Source organism: Oncorhynchus keta, chromosome 23, assembly GCF_023373465.1.
Source record: "Oncorhynchus keta strain PuntledgeMale-10-30-2019 chromosome 23, Oket_V2, whole genome shotgun sequence".
NCBI classification, from domain to species: Eukaryota; Metazoa; Chordata; class Actinopteri; order Salmoniformes; family Salmonidae; genus Oncorhynchus; species Oncorhynchus keta.
In genome coordinates this window covers 41431353-41453828 of record NC_068443.1, presented here as the reverse complement: position 1 = coordinate 41453828, position 22476 = coordinate 41431353, and the positions used below count along the sequence as shown (strand labels likewise).

At 42.6% G+C, this 22476-nt stretch overlaps 1 protein-coding gene across 1 annotated transcript; it reads left to right on the top strand.

Annotated features, from left to right (window-relative positions):
* The first annotated feature begins 389 nt into the window (after positions 1 to 389).
* LOC118402342 (phosphatidylinositol 4,5-bisphosphate 3-kinase catalytic subunit alpha isoform-like) lies at positions 390 to 22336 on the top strand. The gene is made up of 21 exons (XM_035800484.2): positions 390 to 791; positions 1744 to 2154; positions 2330 to 2539; positions 2794 to 3044; positions 5176 to 5421; positions 5736 to 5821; positions 5957 to 6062; positions 6575 to 6727; positions 7030 to 7164; positions 9214 to 9338; positions 9574 to 9655; positions 15599 to 15763; positions 16061 to 16164; positions 16433 to 16604; positions 16827 to 16933; positions 17108 to 17229; positions 17404 to 17482; positions 18052 to 18222; positions 18583 to 18700; positions 18962 to 19113; positions 19402 to 22336. Exons 2-21 carry the CDS (start codon positions 1803 to 1805, stop codon positions 19670 to 19672), a joined length of 3207 nt encoding a protein of 1068 aa, XP_035656377.1. The 5' UTR covers positions 390 to 791; positions 1744 to 1802; the 3' UTR covers positions 19673 to 22336.
* The last annotated feature ends 140 nt before the right edge of the window (positions 22337 to 22476 follow it).

Genomic DNA, 22476 nt, shown 5'->3' with positions numbered 1-22476 from the left:
GGACTGTAAGTGCAGGGTTTTGTTCACGTCCAGCATTCAAACAGATGCATCCCTCCTGTTTACCATTCCTGGCTACCAACTACTGTTGGCTACCCCTGTCTTACATCACCCTATTTATGGTACTCATGCATTTTTTAAAAACTTGATTTGTTGCAATGCTGTCAGAATATAACGCTTTTATTTCAGGACTGTGTTTTCTTGCAAATATTTTTGAGTGTTTTAACACTTTTAAATAGTATGTCAAATGTATTAATAAAATGCTGTTGGTGAGATGGCATAAATTGTTTGAATAGAAGGCAGAAAGAACATTCTATGCATCATGTCTTCCGAGGTCAAAAGCCCGATTCCAATGGTCGTCACTAGTTTCTATAGCCGCAAAGTCCTAAACCCCGCCCATTTCTTAAATGTATATTCTTAAAATTGTATTTTAAACCTAATCCTAACCTATACCACACTGCCAACCTTATGTTCAACCCTAATCTTATATTAAGACCAAACAGCTGTATATATTTTATTTTGTCAATTTGGATTTTGTGGTTATAGAAGCTAGTGGAAACCGCCAGGCAGGCAGCTTTGTCAAACGAACATGAAGCTCTCTGACCAGCGGCTTGCGAGCAATCAAAATGCCGTTTTTTCGCTATTTAGCTGGGCATCACGACATGGAATGTAATGGACGTATTATTTGGGAAAACATTCATATTGACAGTGAAAGACGTCTTTGTTGAGAAACCGGACTGTCCCGACATTTGGATGGAGTAGCAAGCCAGCGCTACGACTGAGGTCTAAAACGGGTAGGAATATGGTTTGTTTAGCTAGCTAGCTCACAGTTGCCTCAAATTTGCTAGCTGTTCTCGGGAGAAAGTTGCATGTTATGACTGAAAACAGGGCGTTACTTGAGCGAGACGATAACCAAAACTGTTTGCCTGCAAATGCCAGGTATTTTGTCATAAAATAGAAAATGGTGTCAAAAGACAATCATAACTAATAAATACATAATTTAACGAGACGACAACACGGCTAGTTGTAAATATGATGAGGCATTGACATTGGACATTGAGCTTGTGCCAGCTAGCCTAGCTAAGTCTGCACAAACAACTAGCTTGCTAATGGCTAACGTAGCGGTTTGTTAGCTAGCTAGCGGCACCGGTGTTTTAGTTAGCTAAGTTTAACCCTGTCACTCACTAGCTATAGATGCATTCTAGTGAGCAAATAACAATTGCCGATTAGTTCTCAAACGTGTGTCATCCTAATATACCCATAGGACATAATTAATGATGTTACAAAATTCTCTAAACCGCTAACTGTTAGTTAGCATGCTAGGTAGCTACTTCATTTAACTAGCTAACTACAGTCTTCCCGTTCCATTACTTGTGACACTTTGCTTCACCACTGTTAGTTTGTCAGATTACACAGTGAGTGACCTGTCAACCTCTCCACGTAGCTATCAAACTGTCTATTGTTATGTAAAAATATTTTCTTCGAGCAACATCTGTCCAAGAGGAACTGTAGTTTCCTGCTTGAGCTGTCCCCATGCATTTCCATTTTTTTGGGACAATGAACAATATAACTTATTTTATAATGTACTGTAAGCAACTGCCTGCTATAATATGATAGTTATTAGTGAGCACTTGCACTCAATGCCTCTGCTCTCATTAAACATATTTAGTAGCTAACTATCTCATGCAGAATGGAAATTTTATAAATGGGTCACTGCATCTTATGTAATTGCCTCTCTCTCTCCAGCTGGTCGACCCAACTCATTGTAATTATTAGCATAGTGAGGAGCAGCCGACCCGACCACCATGCCTCCCAGGCCATCTTCGGGGGAACTATGGGGCATGCACTTGATGCCCCCAAGCATCATGGTGGACTGCCTTCTCCCCAATGGGATGATTCTGACATTGGAGTGCACACGTGAGGCCACACTCATTTCGGTGAAACACGAACTCTTCAAGGAGGCCAGGAAGTATCCGCTCCACCACCTCCTACAGGAGGAGACCTCCTACATCTTTGTCAGCGTTACCCAAGAGGCTGAGAGAGAGGAGTTCTACGATGAGACGAGGAGACTGTGCGACCTAAGGCTTTTTCAGGCCTTCCTGAAAGTCATCGAGCCAGTAGGCAACCGAGAGGAGAAAATACTCAACCGAGAAATTGGTATGTCTCTTGTATTCTTTATACAAAGTCACTGACGTCTCATAAGCACACAGAGAATGGTGTGACCTCAGGCCGTTTTCAAATCAAGCCCTCAAATTTCATGAATACTGAGAGGATAAAGCTTGATAAAATGTAGCTGTAGAAGTGCATGAAATTCTTTTTTTTGTGTGTGCAGGTTTTGCCATAGGAATGCCGATATGCGAGTTTGACCTGGTCAAGGACGCAGAGGTCCAGGACTTTAGAAGGAACATATTAAATGTCTGCAAGGAGTCTGTGGACCTCCGAGACACTAACGGACCCATCAGTAGAGCGTTGTACGTCTATCCTCCCAATGTAGAGTCGTCAGTAGAACTACCTAAGCACATCTTCAATAAGCTTGACAAAGGTAGGACATGGGAGACACAATTAAGTTTTGGGGTCTGTGGCAAAGGGAAAATAGCACAGCCACGTACAGCCTACAATTGTATCAAAATAGCCTATTGTAAGCATTGACAGAACCACCATCCACTTGTTTTAAATATATGGTGGTTTGGTGACGCGTGATGTTTCGGGTTGGATGGTGGAAGACTTGAACTTACATTTACTTGGATTACCACGTTATGATACTTTAATAACACCTTTATTCCGCTTTCCCTCCAGGTCAAATCATAGTGGTCATATGGGTCATCGTGTCACCGAGCAACGACAAGCAGAAGTACACGCTGAAGATCAACCATGACTGCGTGCCGGAGCACGTGATCGCAGAGGCCATCCGCAAGAAGACACGTAGCATGCTGCTGTCCCACGAGCAGCTCAAGATGTGCGTGCAGGAGTATCAGGGCAAGTACATCCTCAAGGTGTGCGGCTGCGACGAGTACCTGCTGGAGAAATACCCCCTGAGTCAATACAAGGTAAACACACACTGCTCTGATGCCTACTCCTTATCTTGAATAGGGATACATTCCAACATCTGTTGTTAGTCTCTTGCCTGTGTGTTTTTTGAATATAAGCGAATCGAAAGAAGAAATTCCCAAAAAGCTTTTTTTGACGACAGTCTGTGATTTGAAACTTTGTCTTTGAAAAAGAATGAGGACATTCTTTCTTTGAATCCTGTCTGTAGCGTGTTTGAATGACTGTCCAATGACTAACTAGTAGAGGTCGACAGAGTATAATTGGATAACCTGTACCGATTATTGGAGGACCCAAAAAAGCAGATACCGATTAACCTGACATTTTTTGAAAAATTTAGTTGTAATAATGACAATTACAACAATACTGAATGAACACTTATTTTAACTTAATATAATACATCAATAAAAATCTATTTAGCCTCAAATAAATAATGAAACATGTTCAATTTGGTTTAAATAATGCAAAAACAAAGTGTTGGAGACGTAAAAGTGCAATATGTGCCATTTAATAAAAAAAATAAAAAAAAGATAATGTTTAAGTTCCTTGCTCAGAACATATGAAAGCTGGTGATTCCTTTTAACATGAGACTTCAATATTCCAAGGTAAGAGGTTTAAGGTTGTATTTATAGGACTATATCTCTATACCATTTGTATTTCATATACCTTTGACTATTGGATGTTCTTATAGGCACTTTAGTATTGCCAGTGTAACAGTATAGCTTCTGTCCCTCTCCTCGCCCCTACCTGGGCTCGAACCAGGAACACTTCGACAACCGCCACCCTCGAAGCAGCGTTACCCATGCAGAGCAAGGGGAACAACTACTCCGAGTCTCAGAGCAAATAATGCTTGAAACGCTATTAGCGCGCACCCCGCTAACTAGCTAGCCATTTCACATCGGTTACACTAGCCTAATTTTGGGAGTTGATAGGCATGAAGTCATAAAAGGCACAATGCTTGAAGCACAGGGAAGAGCTGTTGGCAAAACACACAAAAGTGCTGTTTGAATGAATGCTTACAAGATAGCTGGTGCCTACCATCGCTCAGACTGCTCTATCATAGACTTAATTATAATGTAACACACAGAAATGTGAGCCTTTGGTCATTAATATGGTCAAATCCTGAAACTGTCATTTCGATAACAAAACATTTATTCGTTCAGTGAAATACGGAACCGTTCCGTATTTTATCTAACGGATGGCATCCCTAAGTCTAAATATTCCTGTTACATTGCACAACCTTCAATGTTATGTCATAATTACGTACAATTCTGGCAAATTAGTTCGCAACGAGCAAGGCTGCCCAAACTGTTGCATATACCCTGACTCTGCATGTAATGAACGCAAGAGAAGTGACACAATTTCACCTGGTTAATATTGCCTACTAACCTGGATTTCATTTAGCTAAATATGCAGGTTTAAAAATATATACTTCTGTGTATTGATTTTAAGAAAGGCATTGGTGTTTATGGTTAGGTACAGTCGTGCAACGATTGTGCTTTTTTCGCAAATGCGCTTTTGTTAAATCATCCCCCTGCGTTCCATCGACTATATGCAACGCAGGACACGCTAGATAAACTAGTAATATCATCAACCATGTGTAGTTATAACTAGTGATTATGATTGATTGTTTTTATAAGATAAGTTTAATGCTTGCTAGCAACTTACCTTGGCTTCTTACTGCATTCGCGTAACAGGCGGGCTCTTCGTGAGGCAGGTGGTTAGAGCGTTGGACTAGTTAACTGTAAGGTTGCAAGATTGAATCCCGGAGCTGACAAGGTAAAAATCTGTCGTTCTGCCCCTGAACAGGCAGTTAACCCAGTGTTCCTAGGCAGTCATTGAAAATAAGAATGTGTTCTTTATCTTGCCTAGTTAAATAATTGTGTAAAAAAAAAAGAGAAAAAAAATCGGCCTAATCGGTGTCCAAAAATACAGATTTCCGATTGTTAGGAAAACTTGAAATCGGCCCTTAATTAGTCGTCCATTCCGATTAATCGGTCGACCTCTACTAGCAAGCAATGTTACACAGGTAATAGCAACTGTGCAAAACAATGTTTTCCATTCTTGAATGTTTAATACCTCTCGCTTGGTGTAGCGTCTAATGTTCTAATGTCTATTGCCTTTCCTTCGCAGTACGTAAGGAGTTGCATCATGCTGGGGCGCATGCCCAACCTCATGCTAATGGCCAAGGACAGTCTGTACTCACAGCTGCCCATCGACACCTTTACCATGCCCTCGTATGCCCGACGCATCTCCACGGCCACTCCCTACATGAACGGCGAGACGGCCACCAAGTCTCTGTGGACCATCAACGGCACTCTGAGGATAAGGATACTGTGTGCCACCTACGTCAATGTCAACATCAGGGACATTGACAAGGTACTGTACTTGAGGACCTTTGGGTGGTGTTCACTAGGGCGTATCAGAATGTTTTGCAATGGAAAACAAAAACCCATGTTCTTATTAAACAAGTTCAAGTAGAACCTCCCTGTTTCCCTCAAAAAAATCCTCACTGATCCCGGTTGTCAGTTGTGTTCAGTGCAGGTCCTCGTGGAGAAGGGGAACTACATTTTAGATCACGTTTGGGGCCCAAATGTTCTGGATGTCATTGTTGTTTTTTAGTAGTGCAATAAAGGTTTTCTATCAAAGACATCTATGTAAATTATTCATGTGTGTCTCTGCTATTGATCTAGATCTACGTCCGGACTGGGATTTACCACGGTGGGGAGCAGCTGTGTGACAACGTGAACACTCAGCGCGTGCCGTGCTCAAACCCCAGGTATGCCATCCTGCATCCATAATAAATTACTTTCTTAATTAAGTACTTGCTAAATCACATACTGTAGTGTAGCCTACTTAATGTTAGCTTCATAGGGATGTCTGTTTGAGAGAATGTTTTTGTTGTACATCCAAGGTGGAACGAGTGGCTGAACTACGACATGTACATTCCAGACATCCCCCGCGCTGCCCGACTCTGTCTGTCAATCTGTTCTGTGAAAGGGAGGAAGGGGGCCAAAGAGGTGAGCTCTCCCTCCTGCCCACCGGTTTCAGGAATTTGTTGTTTCTGACAGAAAATAGTTACTTTGGTTTGACCAAAGTATCAATAGTGTAAATCAGGTCTTTGGCCCCCAGGTATTTTGAGTTAATGTCGGTGTTACTGTTGTCATGGAGGCTGGAGGGAAACAGCTTTTGGGCCTGATGTGGCCTCCGGGCCGCCAGTCAGTTTGAGATACCTTGTGTAGATTAATAATGATTGGGGAATACATGGAGACGTGGAAAAAGTAAATGAATTTGGTGTTTGGGTAGTGTAATTGATCTGAACAGTACCACTCACTTTCCTGGCTTTGACAAATCCTACTTGTGTGTCACATGGGTTTTTCTTTGCACAACAATAGCTTTCAATCTCGTACTTGTATAGCTTGGGATTCTATATCCTCTTTACACATTTTTAACCTCGATTTTACATTGATCCCAATTTCAATGCAACTCCATACATTGACTACAATCCATCATTGTGCTAATGTTGCTGCAGGAGCACTGTCCACTAGCCTGGGGAAACATCAACCTGTTTGATTACACCCACACGCTGGTGGCTGGAAAGATGGCCCTCAACCTATGGCCTGTGCCCCACGGCCTGGAAGACCTGCTCAATGCTATCGGAGTCACCGGCTCCAATCCGAACAAGGTCTGAGGTGTAGGCTAGCTAGCTACACACGCATATGGAAAGACATGCATTGGAACACACACACACACACACACACACACACACACACACACACACACACACACACACACACACACACACACACAAAGCTACAGTTAGAAATAATCTGCATCTCCCCTCTCACTGTCTAAGCCTCTTATCCATCTTTATTAATTACTCATTGACACACAAGTTAATCCCACAATAATAGGGTGCCGTTGTTCTCATAAGCCCTTTTGGATGACCCCAAATGACCTTTCCATTATATTGCTCTGGGCCCACAGGAAACCCCTTGCCTGGAGCTGGAGTTTGACCACTTCAGTAACCCAGTGAAGTTCCCCGACATGCCGGCCATCGAGGAGCACGCCAACTGGAACATATCCCGGGAGCTGGGCTTTAACTATTGCCACACCGGTTTGGTAAGTCCCAAGTGTTTTTGTTTGGTCTAAGTCAATATTGACATTGTATGTATATATATATATATATCTGTTGTAATGATTTAACCTTTTCACGTATGAGTTCCAAATATCTTGTGTGACAGTCGCACAAGTGTATTTAAAAATAAAATAAAAAAAAGTCATGCTCGTGATGTCTGAATGTACTCACTGTTACAAAATGTGATTGTTACACAGCAGGACATTTAACCCGTGCTGCCCTCAAACCAAGGCACGCTGCCTACTAATTATCTATAGGCTATGTCAATTAAAAATTATTTTCGGACAGGTTTAATTTTCTAACAGTTGAGGTGTGTTCCGCCTCTTTATTAATTCACAAAAGTAGTAGCCCATTTCACTGTTGCGGACAATTTATGTTTGAAGCTTTGTTTAACACTTTTTTTTATTTTTTATACATGATTCAATGTGTTATTTCATAGTTTTGATGTCTTCACTATTATTCTACAATGTAGAAAATAAAGAAACCCTTGAATGAGTAGGTGTGTCAACTTTTGACTGGTACTGTATGTTTTCAGCTGCTGGTGACAAATCATGCTTTCTGATTCTTGCATAGATTGTAATGGACACATGATGTGTATAAAATACTTTTTTTTGTTGTTAAAAGGTTGTTCTTATTATGATGCGCTAAGCTGTTTGCCAGCTATGTGTGGCACCATATTCGTTGACATTATACAATGCATTCTGGTTGTCAGACCAAAGATGTTATAAAACGTCTTTTTTTATTTTTTTTTATTTTTTATTTTTTTTAACGGGGTGATGGGATAGTTCACTTGACTGATGGAACTCTGAAAAATATGCGGTCAAATCGTGACGTGAGTGATCTTCAGGTCGGAAAGTCTGAGCTCTAGAAAGAGGCCTGAGTTCCCGAGTTGCAATTCAGAGTTGGCATTTTTCCCAGCCTGAGCTCCCCCCTAAGTTAACAGTTGTCTTCAATGCACTAAAGTCGGATGTTCAGAGTTCCCATGAACGTGGCATCCAATTGTATATATGGTACCTCAGGATTTTTATTTAGTGTATGAATTTCTGTGTTTGCCCCCCTTTGATTGATAAATCCCTCATAGTAATATTTCCTGCATCATAAACCCCCCTAAAAGGGTTTCATCTGTGTTTAATTCTCGCGCTACAGTTAGGCTAGCTTGTATTTGTAGTGATGACCTGTGAGGTGATAATGTTTTTACATCAAACAGTTTGGCCACTTTTCAGAACATTACAAATAAGTTAATCTTTTTCATGCAATGGGAGCAGCCATCTTTGACTTTGTTTATTTGCATCTTGTAGTCAAAGGCATTCTGTGATTAGGGAGTTTTCGCTTGTCAAACATAAACCAACATGGCTGCCATCATAAAGAATTTAGCTGCTGTTAGCTTAGCTCCCACGCATCTATTTTCTAAACAATATTACTCCCTTGTGCTTACCAGAGATGTGGTACATTGTAAACAAGTCTAGCTGTTAAGTTAGTGGCTTTAAATAAATAAACAAATCTGCAAAACCTGTTTATACTGGTTTATGTCATGAATGTGGATGTCTTCTGTATGATTTGGCTGAAGTTCACTTTAAAAAAAATACAATTTAAACAAAAGGTGAAATTTAGGGATAAAGTTGTAAAGACCTTTTATTTCCCATCAATACAAAACATTGTTTAGATGCTTTTCAGACAACAATGCTGTTTAGACGTGTTTGGTTGCTACTGTTTCAATCACATATTTGCAACGGTATGCTGCAGGGACCACTCAACAATTATCACAAATGTGATCGTACATGTCAAAGGGTTAATGCTGTTGACAAGTTGTGTGTGTGTGTACTAGAGATGCCCCAGGAGATACTGGTGACATGTTCATGATGCATAAAACATGAACAAAATGCTTTGAACCAGGTGTGAACCGGTGTGTCCAATATGAACTCGGGTTTCGTTTTCTATTGCGAAACCTTTTACAACTGAGTGATTATTAAATGTGACCCTGCTTTCCACCAGTACTGTAGTTTTAATAAGCAGCATAATGTTCTCTATTGCAGAGTAACAGACTGGCAAGGGACAACCCTCTGACGGACAGCGACAACGAACAGCTGCGCCTGGTGTGTAACAGAGACCCACTGTCTGAAATAACTGAGCAGGAGAAGGACTTCCTCTGGAGGCACAGGTATTACTCTTGTGTGCTTTATCAACAAATGCATATATTTATATTATGAAAAAAGCATAAACAAATCCCATGTAAGATTTATCCAACATTTCTTACACCTGAAATAGTTTGGTTACTTGCTCAAGGTACTGGTTATAATAATATGTGTGCTGCTCATGATTTGAGAAGTGTGTGATCTTAATGGAGGAAAGCAATTTTCTACATTCAAATGTTTGCTATTTTTCTCTCACTGTAGACATTACTGCGTCAGTATCCCGGAGATACTGCCCAAGATTCTCCTGGCAGTGAAATGGAACTCCAGGGATGAGGTTGCACAGGTAAACAGTCATTTCAATTGCGGTCTTTCTAGCCTACCATGGCAAGGGGACATTTGATATACACTGAAAAAAAATATAAACACAACAATTACAGTTCATATAAAGAAATCGGTCCATTTAAATCAATTGGGCCCTAATCTATGGATTTCACATGACTGGGAATACAGCTATCCTTTAAGTAGGGGTGTGGAAAACCAGTCAAATCAAAGTTTATTTGTCACGTGCGCCGAATACAACAACCTTACAGTGAAATGCTTACTTACAGGCTCTAACCAACAGTGCAAAAAAAGGTATTAGGTGAACAATAGGTAAGTAAAGAAATAAAACAGTAAAAAGACAGGCTATATACAGTAGCGAGGCTATAAAAGTAGCGAGGCAAACATACAGACACCTGTTAGTCAGGCTGATTTGAGGTAGTATGTAGATATGGTTAAAGTGACTATGCATATATGATGAACAGAGAGTAGCAGTAGTGTAAAAGTGGGGGTGGTGGGTGGGACACAATGCAGATAGCCCGGTTAGCCAATGTGCGGGAGCACTGGTTGGTCGGCCCGCCCAATTGAGGTTGTATGTACAGTGAGGGGGGAAAAAGTATTTGAGCCCCTGCTGATTTTGTACGTTTGCCCACTGACAAAGAAATGATCAGTCTAGAATTTTAACGGTAGGTTTATTTGAACAGTGAGCGACAGAATAACAGAAATCCAGATAAAAGCATGTCAAAAATGTTATAAATGGATTTGCATTTTAATGAGGGAAGTAAGTATTTGACCCCCTCTCAATCAAAGATTTCTGGCTCCCAGAGGTCTTTTTATACAGGTAACGAGGTGAGATTAAGAGCACACTCTTAAACTGAGATTAGGAGCACTCCCTTTATCTGTGTAAAAGACACCTGTCCACAGAATCAATCAATCAATCAGATTCCAAACTCTCCACCATGGCCAAGACCAAAGAGCTCTCAAAGGATGTCAGGGACAAGATTGTAGACCTACACAAAGCTGGAATGGGCTACGAGACCATCGCCAAGCAGCTTGGTGAGAAGGTGACAACAGTTTGTGCGATTATTCGCAAATGGAAGAAACACAAAAGAACTGTCAATCTCCCTCGGCCTGGGGCTCCATGCAAGATCTCACCTTGTGGAGTTGCAATGATCACGAGAACGGTGAGGAATCAGCCCAGAACTATGCGGGAGGATCTTGTCAATGATCTCAAGGCAGCTGGGACCATAGTCACCAAGAAAACAATTGGTAACACACTACGCTGTGAAGGACTGAAATCCTGCAGCGCCCGCAAGGTCCCCCTGCACAAGAAAGCACATATACATGCCCGTCTGAAGTTTGCCAATGAACATCTGAATGAGTCCGAGGACAACTGGGTGAAAGTGTTGTGGTCAGATGAGACCAAAATGGAGCTCCTTGGCATCAACTCAACTCGCCGTGTTTGGAGGGGGAGGAATGCTGCCTATGACCCAAAGAACACCATCAAACATGGCGGTGGAAACATTATGCTTTGGGGGTGTTTTTCAGGACAAATTCACCGCATCAAAGGGACGATGGACGGGGCCATGTACCGTCAAATCTTGGGTGAGAACCTCCTTCCCTCAGCCAGGGCATTGAAAATGGGTCGTGGATGGGTATTCCAGCATAACAATGACCCAAAACACACTGCCAAGGCAACAAAGGAGTGGCTCAAGAAGAAGCACAAGGTCCTGGAGTGGCCCAGCCAGTCTCCAGACCTTAATCCCATAGAAAATCTGTGGAGGGAGCTGAAGGTTCGAGTTGCCAAACGTCAGCCTCAACCTTAATGACTTGGAGAAGATCTGCAAAGAGGAGTTGGACAAAATCCCTCCTGAGATGTGTGCAACCTGGTGGCCAACTACAAGCAACGTCTGACCTCTGATTGCCAACAAGGGTTTTGCCACAAAGTACTAACTCATGTTTTGCTTGGGGTCAAATACTTATTTGCTTAATTAAAATGCAAATCATAGTAGTGTCCTTTTAAAAAATAATAATACTTTGCCTTGGACCATTTTGTATTGGTACAAATATAGCTACTATAGCTACAAATCATACATTTATAACATTTTTGACATGCTCTTTTCTTTTTTTGTTATTCTCTCTCACTGTTCAAATAAACCTACCATTAAAATTATAGACTGACCATTTCTTTGTCCGTGGGCAAATGTACAAATTCCCTCACTGTACATGAATGTATAGTTAGTTAGTGACTGCATATATGATAAACAGAGTAGCAGCAGTGTAAAAAGAGGGGTTGGGGGGGGCACACAATGCAAATAGTCTGGGTAGCCATTTGATTACCTGTTCAGGAGTCTTATGGCTTGGGGGTAAAAACAGTTGAGAAGACATGTCCTAGACATGGCACTCCGGTACTCCATGCGGTAGTAGAGAGAACAACCTATGACTGAGGTGGCTGGGGTCTTTGACAATTTTTAGGTCCTTCCTCTGACACCGCCTCGTGTTGAGATCCTGGATGACAGGCAGCTTCGCCCCAGTGATGTACTGGGCCGTATGCACTACCCTCTGTAGTGCCTTGTGGTCAGAGGCCGAGCAATTGCCGTACCAGGCAGTGATGTTGCAGCTGTAGAACCTTTTGAGGATCTCAGGACCCATGCCAAATCTTTTTAGTTTCCTTAGGGGTAATAGGCTTTGTCGTGCCCTCTTCACGTCAGTCTTGGTGTGTTTGGACCATTATAGTTTGTTGTTTATGTGGACACCAAGGAACTTGAAGCTCTCAACCTGCTCCACTACAGCCCTGTCAATGAGAATGGGGGCATGCTCGGTCCTCCTTTTCCTGTAGTCCACAATCATCTCCTTAGTCTTGGTTACATTGAGGGATAGGTTGTTATTCTGGCACCGTCCGGCCAGGTCTCGGACCTCCTTATAGGCTCTCTTTGTTGATCAGGACTACCACTGTTGTGTCGTCTGCAACCTTAATGATGGAGTTGGAGTCATGCCTGGCCATGCAGTCATGGGTGAACAGGGAGTACAGGAGGGGACAGGGCACGCACCCCTGGGGAGCTCCAGTGTTGAGGATCAGCGTGGCAGATGTGTTGCTACCTACCCTCACCACCTGGGGGTGGCCTGTCAGGAAGTCCAGGATCCAGTTGCAGAGGGAGGTGTTTAGTCCCAGGATCCTTAGCTTAGTGATGAGCTTTGAGGGTACTATGGTGTTGAATGCTGAGCTGTAGTCAATGAATAGCATTCTCACATAGTTGTTATTTTTGTCCAGGTGGGAAAGGGCAGTGTTGAGTGCAATAGAGATTGCATGGATCTGTTTGGGCAGTATGCAAATTGGAGTGGGTCTAGGGTTTCTGGGATAATCGTGTTGATGTGAGCCATTACCATCCTTTCAAAGCACTGTAGTCATTTAGGAAGGTTGCCTTTGTGTTCTTGGTCACAGGAACTATGGTGAATTGCTTGAAGCATGTTGGTATTACAGACTCAATCAGGGACATGTTGAAAATGTCAGTGAAGACACCTGCCAGTTGGTCAGCACATGCCCGGAGCACAAGTCCTGGTAATCCGTCTGGCCCCGCAGCCTTGTATATGTTGACCTCTTTAAAGGTCTTACTCACGTTGGCTACGGAGAGCTTGATCACACAGTCGTCCGGAAGAGCTGATGCTCTCATGCATGCCTCCGTGTTGCTTGCCTCGAAGCGAGCATAGAAGTGATTTAGCTCGTCTGGTAGGCTCATATCACTGGGCAGCTCGTGGCTGTGCTTCCCTTTGTAGTCTGTAATAGTTTGCGAGCCCTGCCACATAAGACGATCGCCAGAGCCAGTGTAGTATGATTCAATCTTAGCCCTGTACTGACGCTTTGCCTGTTTGATGGTTCGTCACAGGGCATAGCAGGATTTCTTGTAAGCTTCCGGGTTAGAGTCCCGCATTTTGAAAGCGGCAGCTCTACCCTTTAGCTCAGTGCGAATGTTGCCTGTAATCCATGGCTTCTGGTTGGGGTATGTACGTACAGTCACTGTGGGGACGACGTCCTCGATGCACTTCGGAAGAATCCAGGAACATGTTCCAGTCTGTGACAGCAAAACAGTCCTGTAGTTTAGCATCTGCTTCATCTGAACACTTCTTTATAGACCGAGGCACTCGTACTTCCTGCTTTAATTTTTGCTTGTAAGCCGTAATCAGGAGGATAGCGTTGTGGTCGGATTTACCAATTTTCAGCTTCCAGGAATTGTGTACAGATCCTTGCGACATGGGGCTGTGCATTATCATGGGGGGCAGTTGGATGGCACGACAATGGGCCTCAGGATCTCGTCACAGTATCTCTGCAGTCAAATTTCCATCAATAAAATGCAATTGTGTTCGTTGTCCGTAGCTTATGCCTGCCCATACATAACACCACCGCCACTGTAGGATACTCTTGTTCACAACGTTTACATCATCAAACCGCTCGCCCAACCAACGCCATACACACCATCTGCCCAGTACAGTTGAAATCGGGATTAATCTGTAACGAGCACACTTTTCCAGCGTGCAAGTGGCCATCGAAGGTAAGTATTTTCCCACTGAAGTTGGTTACAACGCCAAACTGCAGTCAGGTCAAGACCCTGGTGAGGACAATGCGCACACAGATAAGCTTCCCTGAGTCGGTTTCTGACAGTTGGTGCAGAAATTCTTTGGTTGTGCAAACCCACAGTTTCATCATCTGTCCGGGTGGCTGGTCTCAGACGATCCCCCAGGTGAAGAAGCCGAATGTGGAGGTCCTGGGCTGGTGTGGTTACACGTTGGTCTGCGTTTGAGGCCAGTTGGCCGTACTGCCAAATAATCTAAAACGATGTTGGAGGAAGCTTATGGTAGAGAAATTAACATTAAATTCTCTGGCAACAGCTCTGGTGGACATGCCAGTCGCACGCTCCCTCAACTTGAGACATCTGGCATTGTGACACAACTGCACATTTTAGTGGAGGGTTGCCTAGTGGTTAGAGCGTTGGACTAATAACCGGAAGGTTGCAAGTTCAAATCCCCGAGCTGACAAGGTACAAATCTGTCGTTCTGCCCCTAAACAGGCAGTTAACCCACTGTTCCTAGGCCGTCATTGAAAATAAGAATTTGTTCTTAACTGACTTGCATAGTTAAATAAAGGTAAAATAAAAATTGTCTCCAGCACAAGTTGGAGCAGTGTAATGATCATGCTGTTTAATTAGTCAGCTTCTTGATATGCCACACCTGCCAGATGAATGGATTATCTTGGCAACGGTGATATTTTCGAGAAATGTGCATATATAAACTCTCTGGGATGTTTTATTTCAGCTCATGAAACATAGGACCAACACTTTTTACATGTTGTGTTTATATTTTAGTTCAGTGTACATTCATATAATACAGGGTGTGTTGGTAAATTTAGATTGCACTCTGGGCATTTGTAATTTCAGAGTGTTGTCAGATTGTCTGTCTGTAATTTAAGAGTTTTTCACTCTGAGCGTTCAGAGCGCGGAGTACGGTTGATTCCAAGCGTTCTTACCTTACAACGGCAGTCTAGCCCCCAAACTAATGTTGGCTGGCTTGCTAGCTACTTCCAGACACAAATGAGGACACCTCACTCTGACAATTTGACTTGCCCTAGCAGAGCTGGTTAGGCTGTTTTCATGTTATCTAGAATGTTGGTTACGGTCACTGTGCTGCTGGCAACAATTGACTTGTGTTTTTATGCTGACGTTTACTGACACTGGCCATCTTCAACTCGTGTTGCACATTTGTAAATTCATCAGTTATTCTGTGCTCTGAAATTGGAGTAGATAGCTGGAGTGAATTTACAAGCGTAGCCAGAGTGAATTTACGAACACACCCACAGTTCTCATTTAGCCATTGGATGCCATTGTTAAGACTGTCATGTCATCCGTTTTGTTTTCCAGTTTGTTCCTCTAACTTTGATTTCAATTTATATACTTTTCCAATTTTATCTTTGTTCCAGATGTATTGCCTTTTAAAGGACTGGCCAGCCATAAAGCCAGAACAAGCCATGGAGTTGCTGGACTGCAACTTCCCCGATCCCATGATCCGAGACTTTGCTGTGAAGTGCCTTGAAAAATACTTAACGGACGACAGACTCTCTCAATACCTCATTCAGCTGGTCCAGGTACAATAATAAGAACCACTCTTCGTCTGTAATGAATCAAGAGATGGGGTGTGGCTTGTCTATTCTATTCACATACTATTCTTTGATTCAACATGTCTGTCACTGACTGTCAGCTTGATGTGTTTTTGAATGGCTTTGACACCTACGTTTGACAGTGTTTTAATTATTTGACACTACATAAAGAATTCAATATGACCCCTCAGGCTAACTGCTTTCTTTTACATGGTGGCTTCTAATCCTATCGGATGCATTTTATTTGGGTGTGTGTTCTGAACATACTGCATTTCTGGCCACCAGGTTCTGAAGTACGAGCAGTACCTCGATAACCCACTGGCCCGCTTTCTGCTGAAGAAGGCTTTGACCAATCAGCGGATAGGACATTTCTTCTTTTGGCATCTCAAGTGAGTTTGATTTCTGTTTGTTTCCTTACTAGTCCACTAGCCTTATGGTGTTTATGAAACCAAATGTGTGTGTTGTGGATTGCTTGAATATGCCTTAGGCAGCCAGAATTCCATTCTGCTGGTGTAAAATCTTGTAGAACATGCTTAATTTCTTCATTTTAAGGTTTACGTAAAGAAAAGGCTTAGAGGTTACATTGATTGAGAAAAGACTTGCTAGTACATTTGTACAGGGGTGCACAATCGCATAAGTTGTTCTCTCTGCCTCCAGGTCTGAGATGCACAACAAGACAGTGAGCCAACGTTTTGGTCTGCTGCTGGAGTCCTACTGCCGGGCCTGTGGCATGTACCTGAAGCACCTGAGCAGACAGGTGGAGGCCATGGAGAAGCTCATCAACCTCACAGACCTCCTCAAGCAGGAGAAGAAGGATGAGGCCCAGAAGGTAACATTTGCGATGTGATCAAGGCCTTTCCACTTCCCACCCTAATATGGAAGCCTCAATTGATCAGTCTTTTTTGTGATCATGTTTTTCTTACAACAAACTACCGGTAGATACTAAGCAAAAAGGAGTGTGGAACTGCTATGAAGGCCTCCTTGGTCTTCAGGACTATGGACTCCCTACACTTGCAGTAAAGTGAAGCGTGCACTCTCTCTCTGCCCTCAGGTTCAGATGAAGTTCTTGGTGGAGCAGATGAAAAGGCCTGACTACATGGATGCCCTACAGAGCTTCACCTCTCCACTCAACCCAGCTCACCAGCTGGGAAACCTCCGGTACTACTCACAGTAGACTTAACCACGAACGTCCACATATTCTTCTGAATGTTTAAAGAAAGAAACCAAGAAATGTGTCCTGTGAAATTCCGGTTTAATGACAGACTGTACTGTGTTCAAAATGTTTTCATAACGTTATTCTGAGTCTGTTGATACGTTTGCCATCTCTTTCAGCTTGGAAGAGTGCCGGATGATGTCATCGGCCAAACGGCCTCTGTGGCTCAACTGGGAGAATCCCGACATGATGTCAGAGCTGCTCTTCCAGAGCAACGAGATCATCTTCAAAAATGGAGACGGTACATTTTTCTAATGCAAAACGAATCGTCCAACCCCCTTGACTCACTATGGACACACTAGACGATAAACATGCTTACTGAATCCCATTTTGCCCTGGCACCGCTTCATATTGCATTAGTGTGATCAAAGCTCAGACTCCTCATCCTGCTATTTCACTCTCACCTCTCCTTCAGATCTGAGGCAGGACATGCTGACTCTGCAGATCATTAGGATAATGGAGAACATCTGGCAGAACCAGGGGCTCGATCTCAGGTACTAGTCTCTGTATCCGCAATAACGCAGTAGCACGAATGAATAGTCCATTACACCCTTCATGTTCTTCTCCTTGATGGCAGGAGCCTAAAATTAGGAGCGACTCGTCCGATCCGTTAAACATTGAGTCCATTACTTTCCGTAGGAGCTAATAATGTAAACTCTGAACTGGAAGCTAGTGTAGCCTAAATGAGATGCGAAACGGCGGAATGTAGGTCGATTGAAACTCGGGTTGATTTTTGAAGGGAGTGAATGCGTAGCTTCCATAGGTAGGCCGTCATTGTAAATACGAATTTGTTCTTAACTGACTTGCTTAGTTAAATGAATCAGGGAAATGAATTGTTACTTCCAGATTAGGAGTAATATTTCTTAGATCTGTATCATATTGCACTGATCACATCCCAATTTCCGTTGGTGGATTGACCGTCAGGATGCACTTCTGATTGAACCTGAAGGAATCAATGCATGTGTATCTAGATGGAATGACTGGTAGATGAATGATGTATCGATGAAAGACTGTAGCCATGGTAGACCTACTGGTCATCCTATTTGGTTGTTTTTGTCCCCAGGATGTTGCCGTACGGCTGCCTGTCCATTGGCGACTGCGTGGGCCTGATCGAGGTGGTGAGGAACTCTCACACCATCATGCAGATCCAGTGTAAAGGAGGCCTGAAGGGGGCGCTGCAGTTCAACAGCCACACGCTGCACCAGTGGCTCAAGGACAAGAACAGGGGAGAGATGTGAGCACTAGGCTATGTTCCAATAGCCACAACAGCATAGCATAAATCTTAGAATGCATGACCAGTAGGCCTTCATTCCTACTTTCTTCTACATGGTGTTCTTCTAAGCTATGCTAGGTGCTAAACGCTTTTGTCATGCTAGATTATGTGGTTAGAAATATTGGGTGTATATTAAGGAATAGACTGTCACATGGCGGGGTTAATCCTTGAAAGGGCAAAAGTATCCACGAATTGCCTGTAAGTGGAATGTGCTGTATTCTTATAAAATGCCTTATGGATGTCTTTCTTTAGCTGCAATAGGATTGTTGTAGTTTCATGTCTTTGGTCTAATGACATATATACCCATTGACATGTGTCCAGGTATGACCAGGCCATTGACTTGTTCACACGGTCGTGTGCGGGATACTGCGTAGCCACCTTCATCCTGGGGATCGGTGACCGACACAACAGCAACATCATGGTCAAAGATGATGGACAGGTACTTCACAGACTCAGGGTTGCAAAATACTAATATGTTTCCCAAAATTACCTAGTTTTCCAGAAATCCTGATGTGAAGATTTCTGGAATTACATAGGAAATCTGGGAATCCTCCACCAGGATCTATGGGAAAGCTACTGGAATTTTGCAACCCTACAAAGACCCCCCTCCCCCTCCCCCTCCCCCCTTGACATTCCCTGGTTATAGGAGGCCTCTCAGCAGTTTTTGTGATGCTCTTTGTTTGGTCTTTTCTCCTTGCAGCTATTCCACATCGACTTTGGCCATTTCCTGGATCACAAGAAGAAGAAGTTTGGCTACAAGCGAGAGCGGGTGCCTTTTGTCTTGACACAGGACTTCTTAATCGTTATCAGCAAAGGAACCCAGGAGTGCACCAAAACCAGGGAGTTTGAGAGGTACAGTATCTGTATTTTTGTTAATGTTCACTTTCCTATCAGTGAATATTAGGGATTAGATTCACTACTCTGAAGTACAAGGCAGTGCTTTTAAAAAAGGCTACATGGGGGAACTCTTTTAATTGATCTGAACATGAAATTGTGATACAGAATGATATCATTGCTCTACTGGTAATACATTACAACTTTATTAATCCCCTCAGGAGCCATTTTGAAGCACAGTTATTAGCACAAAAGCACGTGCTTCCTAACCCAGCTAGGTTCACAAATGTCCTCCCACTCCCCCAGGTTTCAGGAGATGTGCTACAAGGCCTACTTGGCCATCCGGCAGCACGCCAACCTCTTCATCAACCTGTTCTCCATGATGCTGGGCTCCGGCATGCCCGAGCTGCAGTCGTTCGACGACATCGCCTACATCCGTAAGACCCTTGCCCTGGACAAGACGGAGCAGGAGGCCCTGGACTACTTCATGAAGCAGATGAATGATGCCCACCACGGCGGCTGGACCACCAAAATGGACTGGATCTTCCACACCATCCGCCAGCACGCCATGAACTGAGAGGTTCCATAGGCCTGGAGAGCAGCAGCAACGCAGAGAGGACAAGGGCGGATCTCGACACCATCCGCTAGCTAAGCTCGCCATGAGCAGAGATGGCAGAGCAGACGGGGCTAGCGCCCATGAATATGGATAGAGCTGTTGGATGAAGTGAAAGGCTAGAACGGGTCTCTAAATCATCCGCTAACTTATGAACCCATCCATTAAAGGGTGCCAACTGGATATTAGGGATGCACCGATGGGGGAAATTATGGGCTGATACGATAATCATATTTTTGGGCCATTAATTTTCCCGTATTGGTATTGCAATGTGGCCATAAAGTTTTCTCCTTGTAAATTTCGGGGACCAATCATGATTACAAACAATTTGATGACGGCTGATCTCTATTTTAGTATCAGTCGATAGTGATATGAAGGGTGATCTATTGCTTTATCGGCCAATATATCACGTCTACTGATAGGCCGATTTAAAAAATTTAAAAATGTTAATAAAAAAAAAAGATTGTCATCCGATATTGTGCATCCCGAAATAGCGTACCCCATCCACTAGTTTACTATGGACAGAGTGGATCTCTAGCCTACATTCTGCTAGCACGCCAGGACACCATGAAGGCCTGCCCAGGGTCATGTTCATTAGGGCATGCAACAGAAAGTGAACAATTGTTTCTTATTGGACAAATCTTCCGCTTGGAGCCCAATGAACACTACCCAGAATACCACCAGCATTGTTAAGTCCCAGTGGTGCATGGTTAACAGACACGAGGATGTCCGTTCATCGTCTGCTGTCAATTTTAAGGCTAGCAAGCAGAACTTTCTGACCCATGTTTGATCTCAAGTGACGATTACAGTGTCCCCTCAGATTGAAACAGTCATGTTTCGTGACCTCAAGTATGACATTTTGTACAGAAGTATCCCAATGGTCTCGTATCCATACTGTGCACATATTATTCTGAGTCTTTATATTCTACTGAGCCAAAGTACTAAAATATATATATATATATATATATATATATATATATATATCTCACACACACACACACCCGACAGCTTAGTTATCGGTCTTACCGTGGGAATGAGTCACTACTATTCCAATCCCTGTGTATCTTCTGTGTAGCACTGATCTCTAACATTTGTATTTGTTTGTCAGTGTTACGACGCGTGTGGAGCTTTCAGGTGCAAAATGGCTGCCGTCCAGCACCGTTTTGGATGACCGACAGAAAAGAACTGTAAAGTCCTTTTGCGACGCCCAGATGAAATAGATATTCAAATTCATCCTCGTTATGTTGTTTTTATTGGTTGCTTTGTTTTTAAAGGGAAAGGGGGGGGCGAAAAGGATGTGCAATGTTATAGAATGCCGTGCTGTTACACTATGCAAATTGTGATATTTATGTACTGTACTATAGACTTGTAATACTGGTGTCAAGGCAAAGTAGGGTCAAGAGATGGGAGTATCTCTGAATTGTGCATATACACGGCATTAAGGGTGTCTCAACTATGTACAGACAGTACACAGAAGACAAATGTACAATTATGCACTGTGACAGTATCACTTCTCTTCCCTAACAGGGTGACTCTGGAAGAACTGAAAAAAGGCTATTGTACCCTGCCTTTCACTTTAGGAAACTAATGAAAAGAAACAACCCACAGGTCGGAAAACTATCAGTGAAACATCTAAACGCACATTTTAGGAAGCGTTTGAAACCATTTTCTCCAACTGAATTGGAATTTGCTTCACCCTGTCTTTATAAAATTCAAGTATGTATAGATTAGACACTATTCCAGACTTCCTCAGCATTCTCTTTTCATATGAACTCCCTATACAGTAAAAACATTTTTTTTTTTTTTTAACACTGATGTGAATGTGGTTTTCCCTATAAAGTGTCTTTTTTCTGTTCCCTTCCCCGACAGCTTCCCTTGTAAGTGGATCCTGCAGTTTGCTCATTGCATAGAGCTAGGTTATTAGTCAGTTGTATGCTAGCTTCACCAAATTATTTACTGTGTGTGTTTCTGTACAGGTTACAGACTGTTGGGCAGGACCCAGTCAAAATGAGACCACAACAATACCTATAGTACATACACTATGCAAGAGCTATCATAAATGTTTCTTTTCATTTTTGCTGTGGGAAATGTCATCCTTTTCTCTTACTAGTGTTTACTTGAAGTTCATGTTAATTACCTTTTTTGTTACTGGTGAGGTACAATGGCACACCATGAAGAGAACTGCTACTTTGTGCAAATCACTTTCGTTGAATAACTCTAGAGGTAATATATTTTTGTATTCTAAATGTAGACAAACTCAAAATATAATCGCTAACCCTCCCAAAAACATTGGACTTATGCCTAATACATCCTTTTACACCCCAGTAGACAGCTTGTTGTCGTTGAAATGAGAAACGAGTGACAAATGAATGAAGGAGGAAAATGTATCTAGTGGAGTTTCACTGAAGGTCTGCTGCTCTGACTATGAGTACAGTGTAAAAGCACAATGGTGAAAAGCTATCCTGCATGTTTTTAAAGCTGATATTCTTATCTAGCTATTCATCTTTGTAAATATTGTTTGACCTGTAGTATGCACTAATTAATCTTTCATACTCATTCATTTTACCATGTCTGGAAAGAACCCTGTATTCATTCACTCATTGTACTGTTTAATAAAAATTATCTGTATCCCTGTCTCATATCTTGAGAACCAATGCATTTAATTTCTTATTATCCATTTTCCATGCCATGATAATTAAAAAGGACAATATAAAAACTCAGTTAATCCTACATCGTTTCAGTAATATCTAACCTCGTCCCCATATATT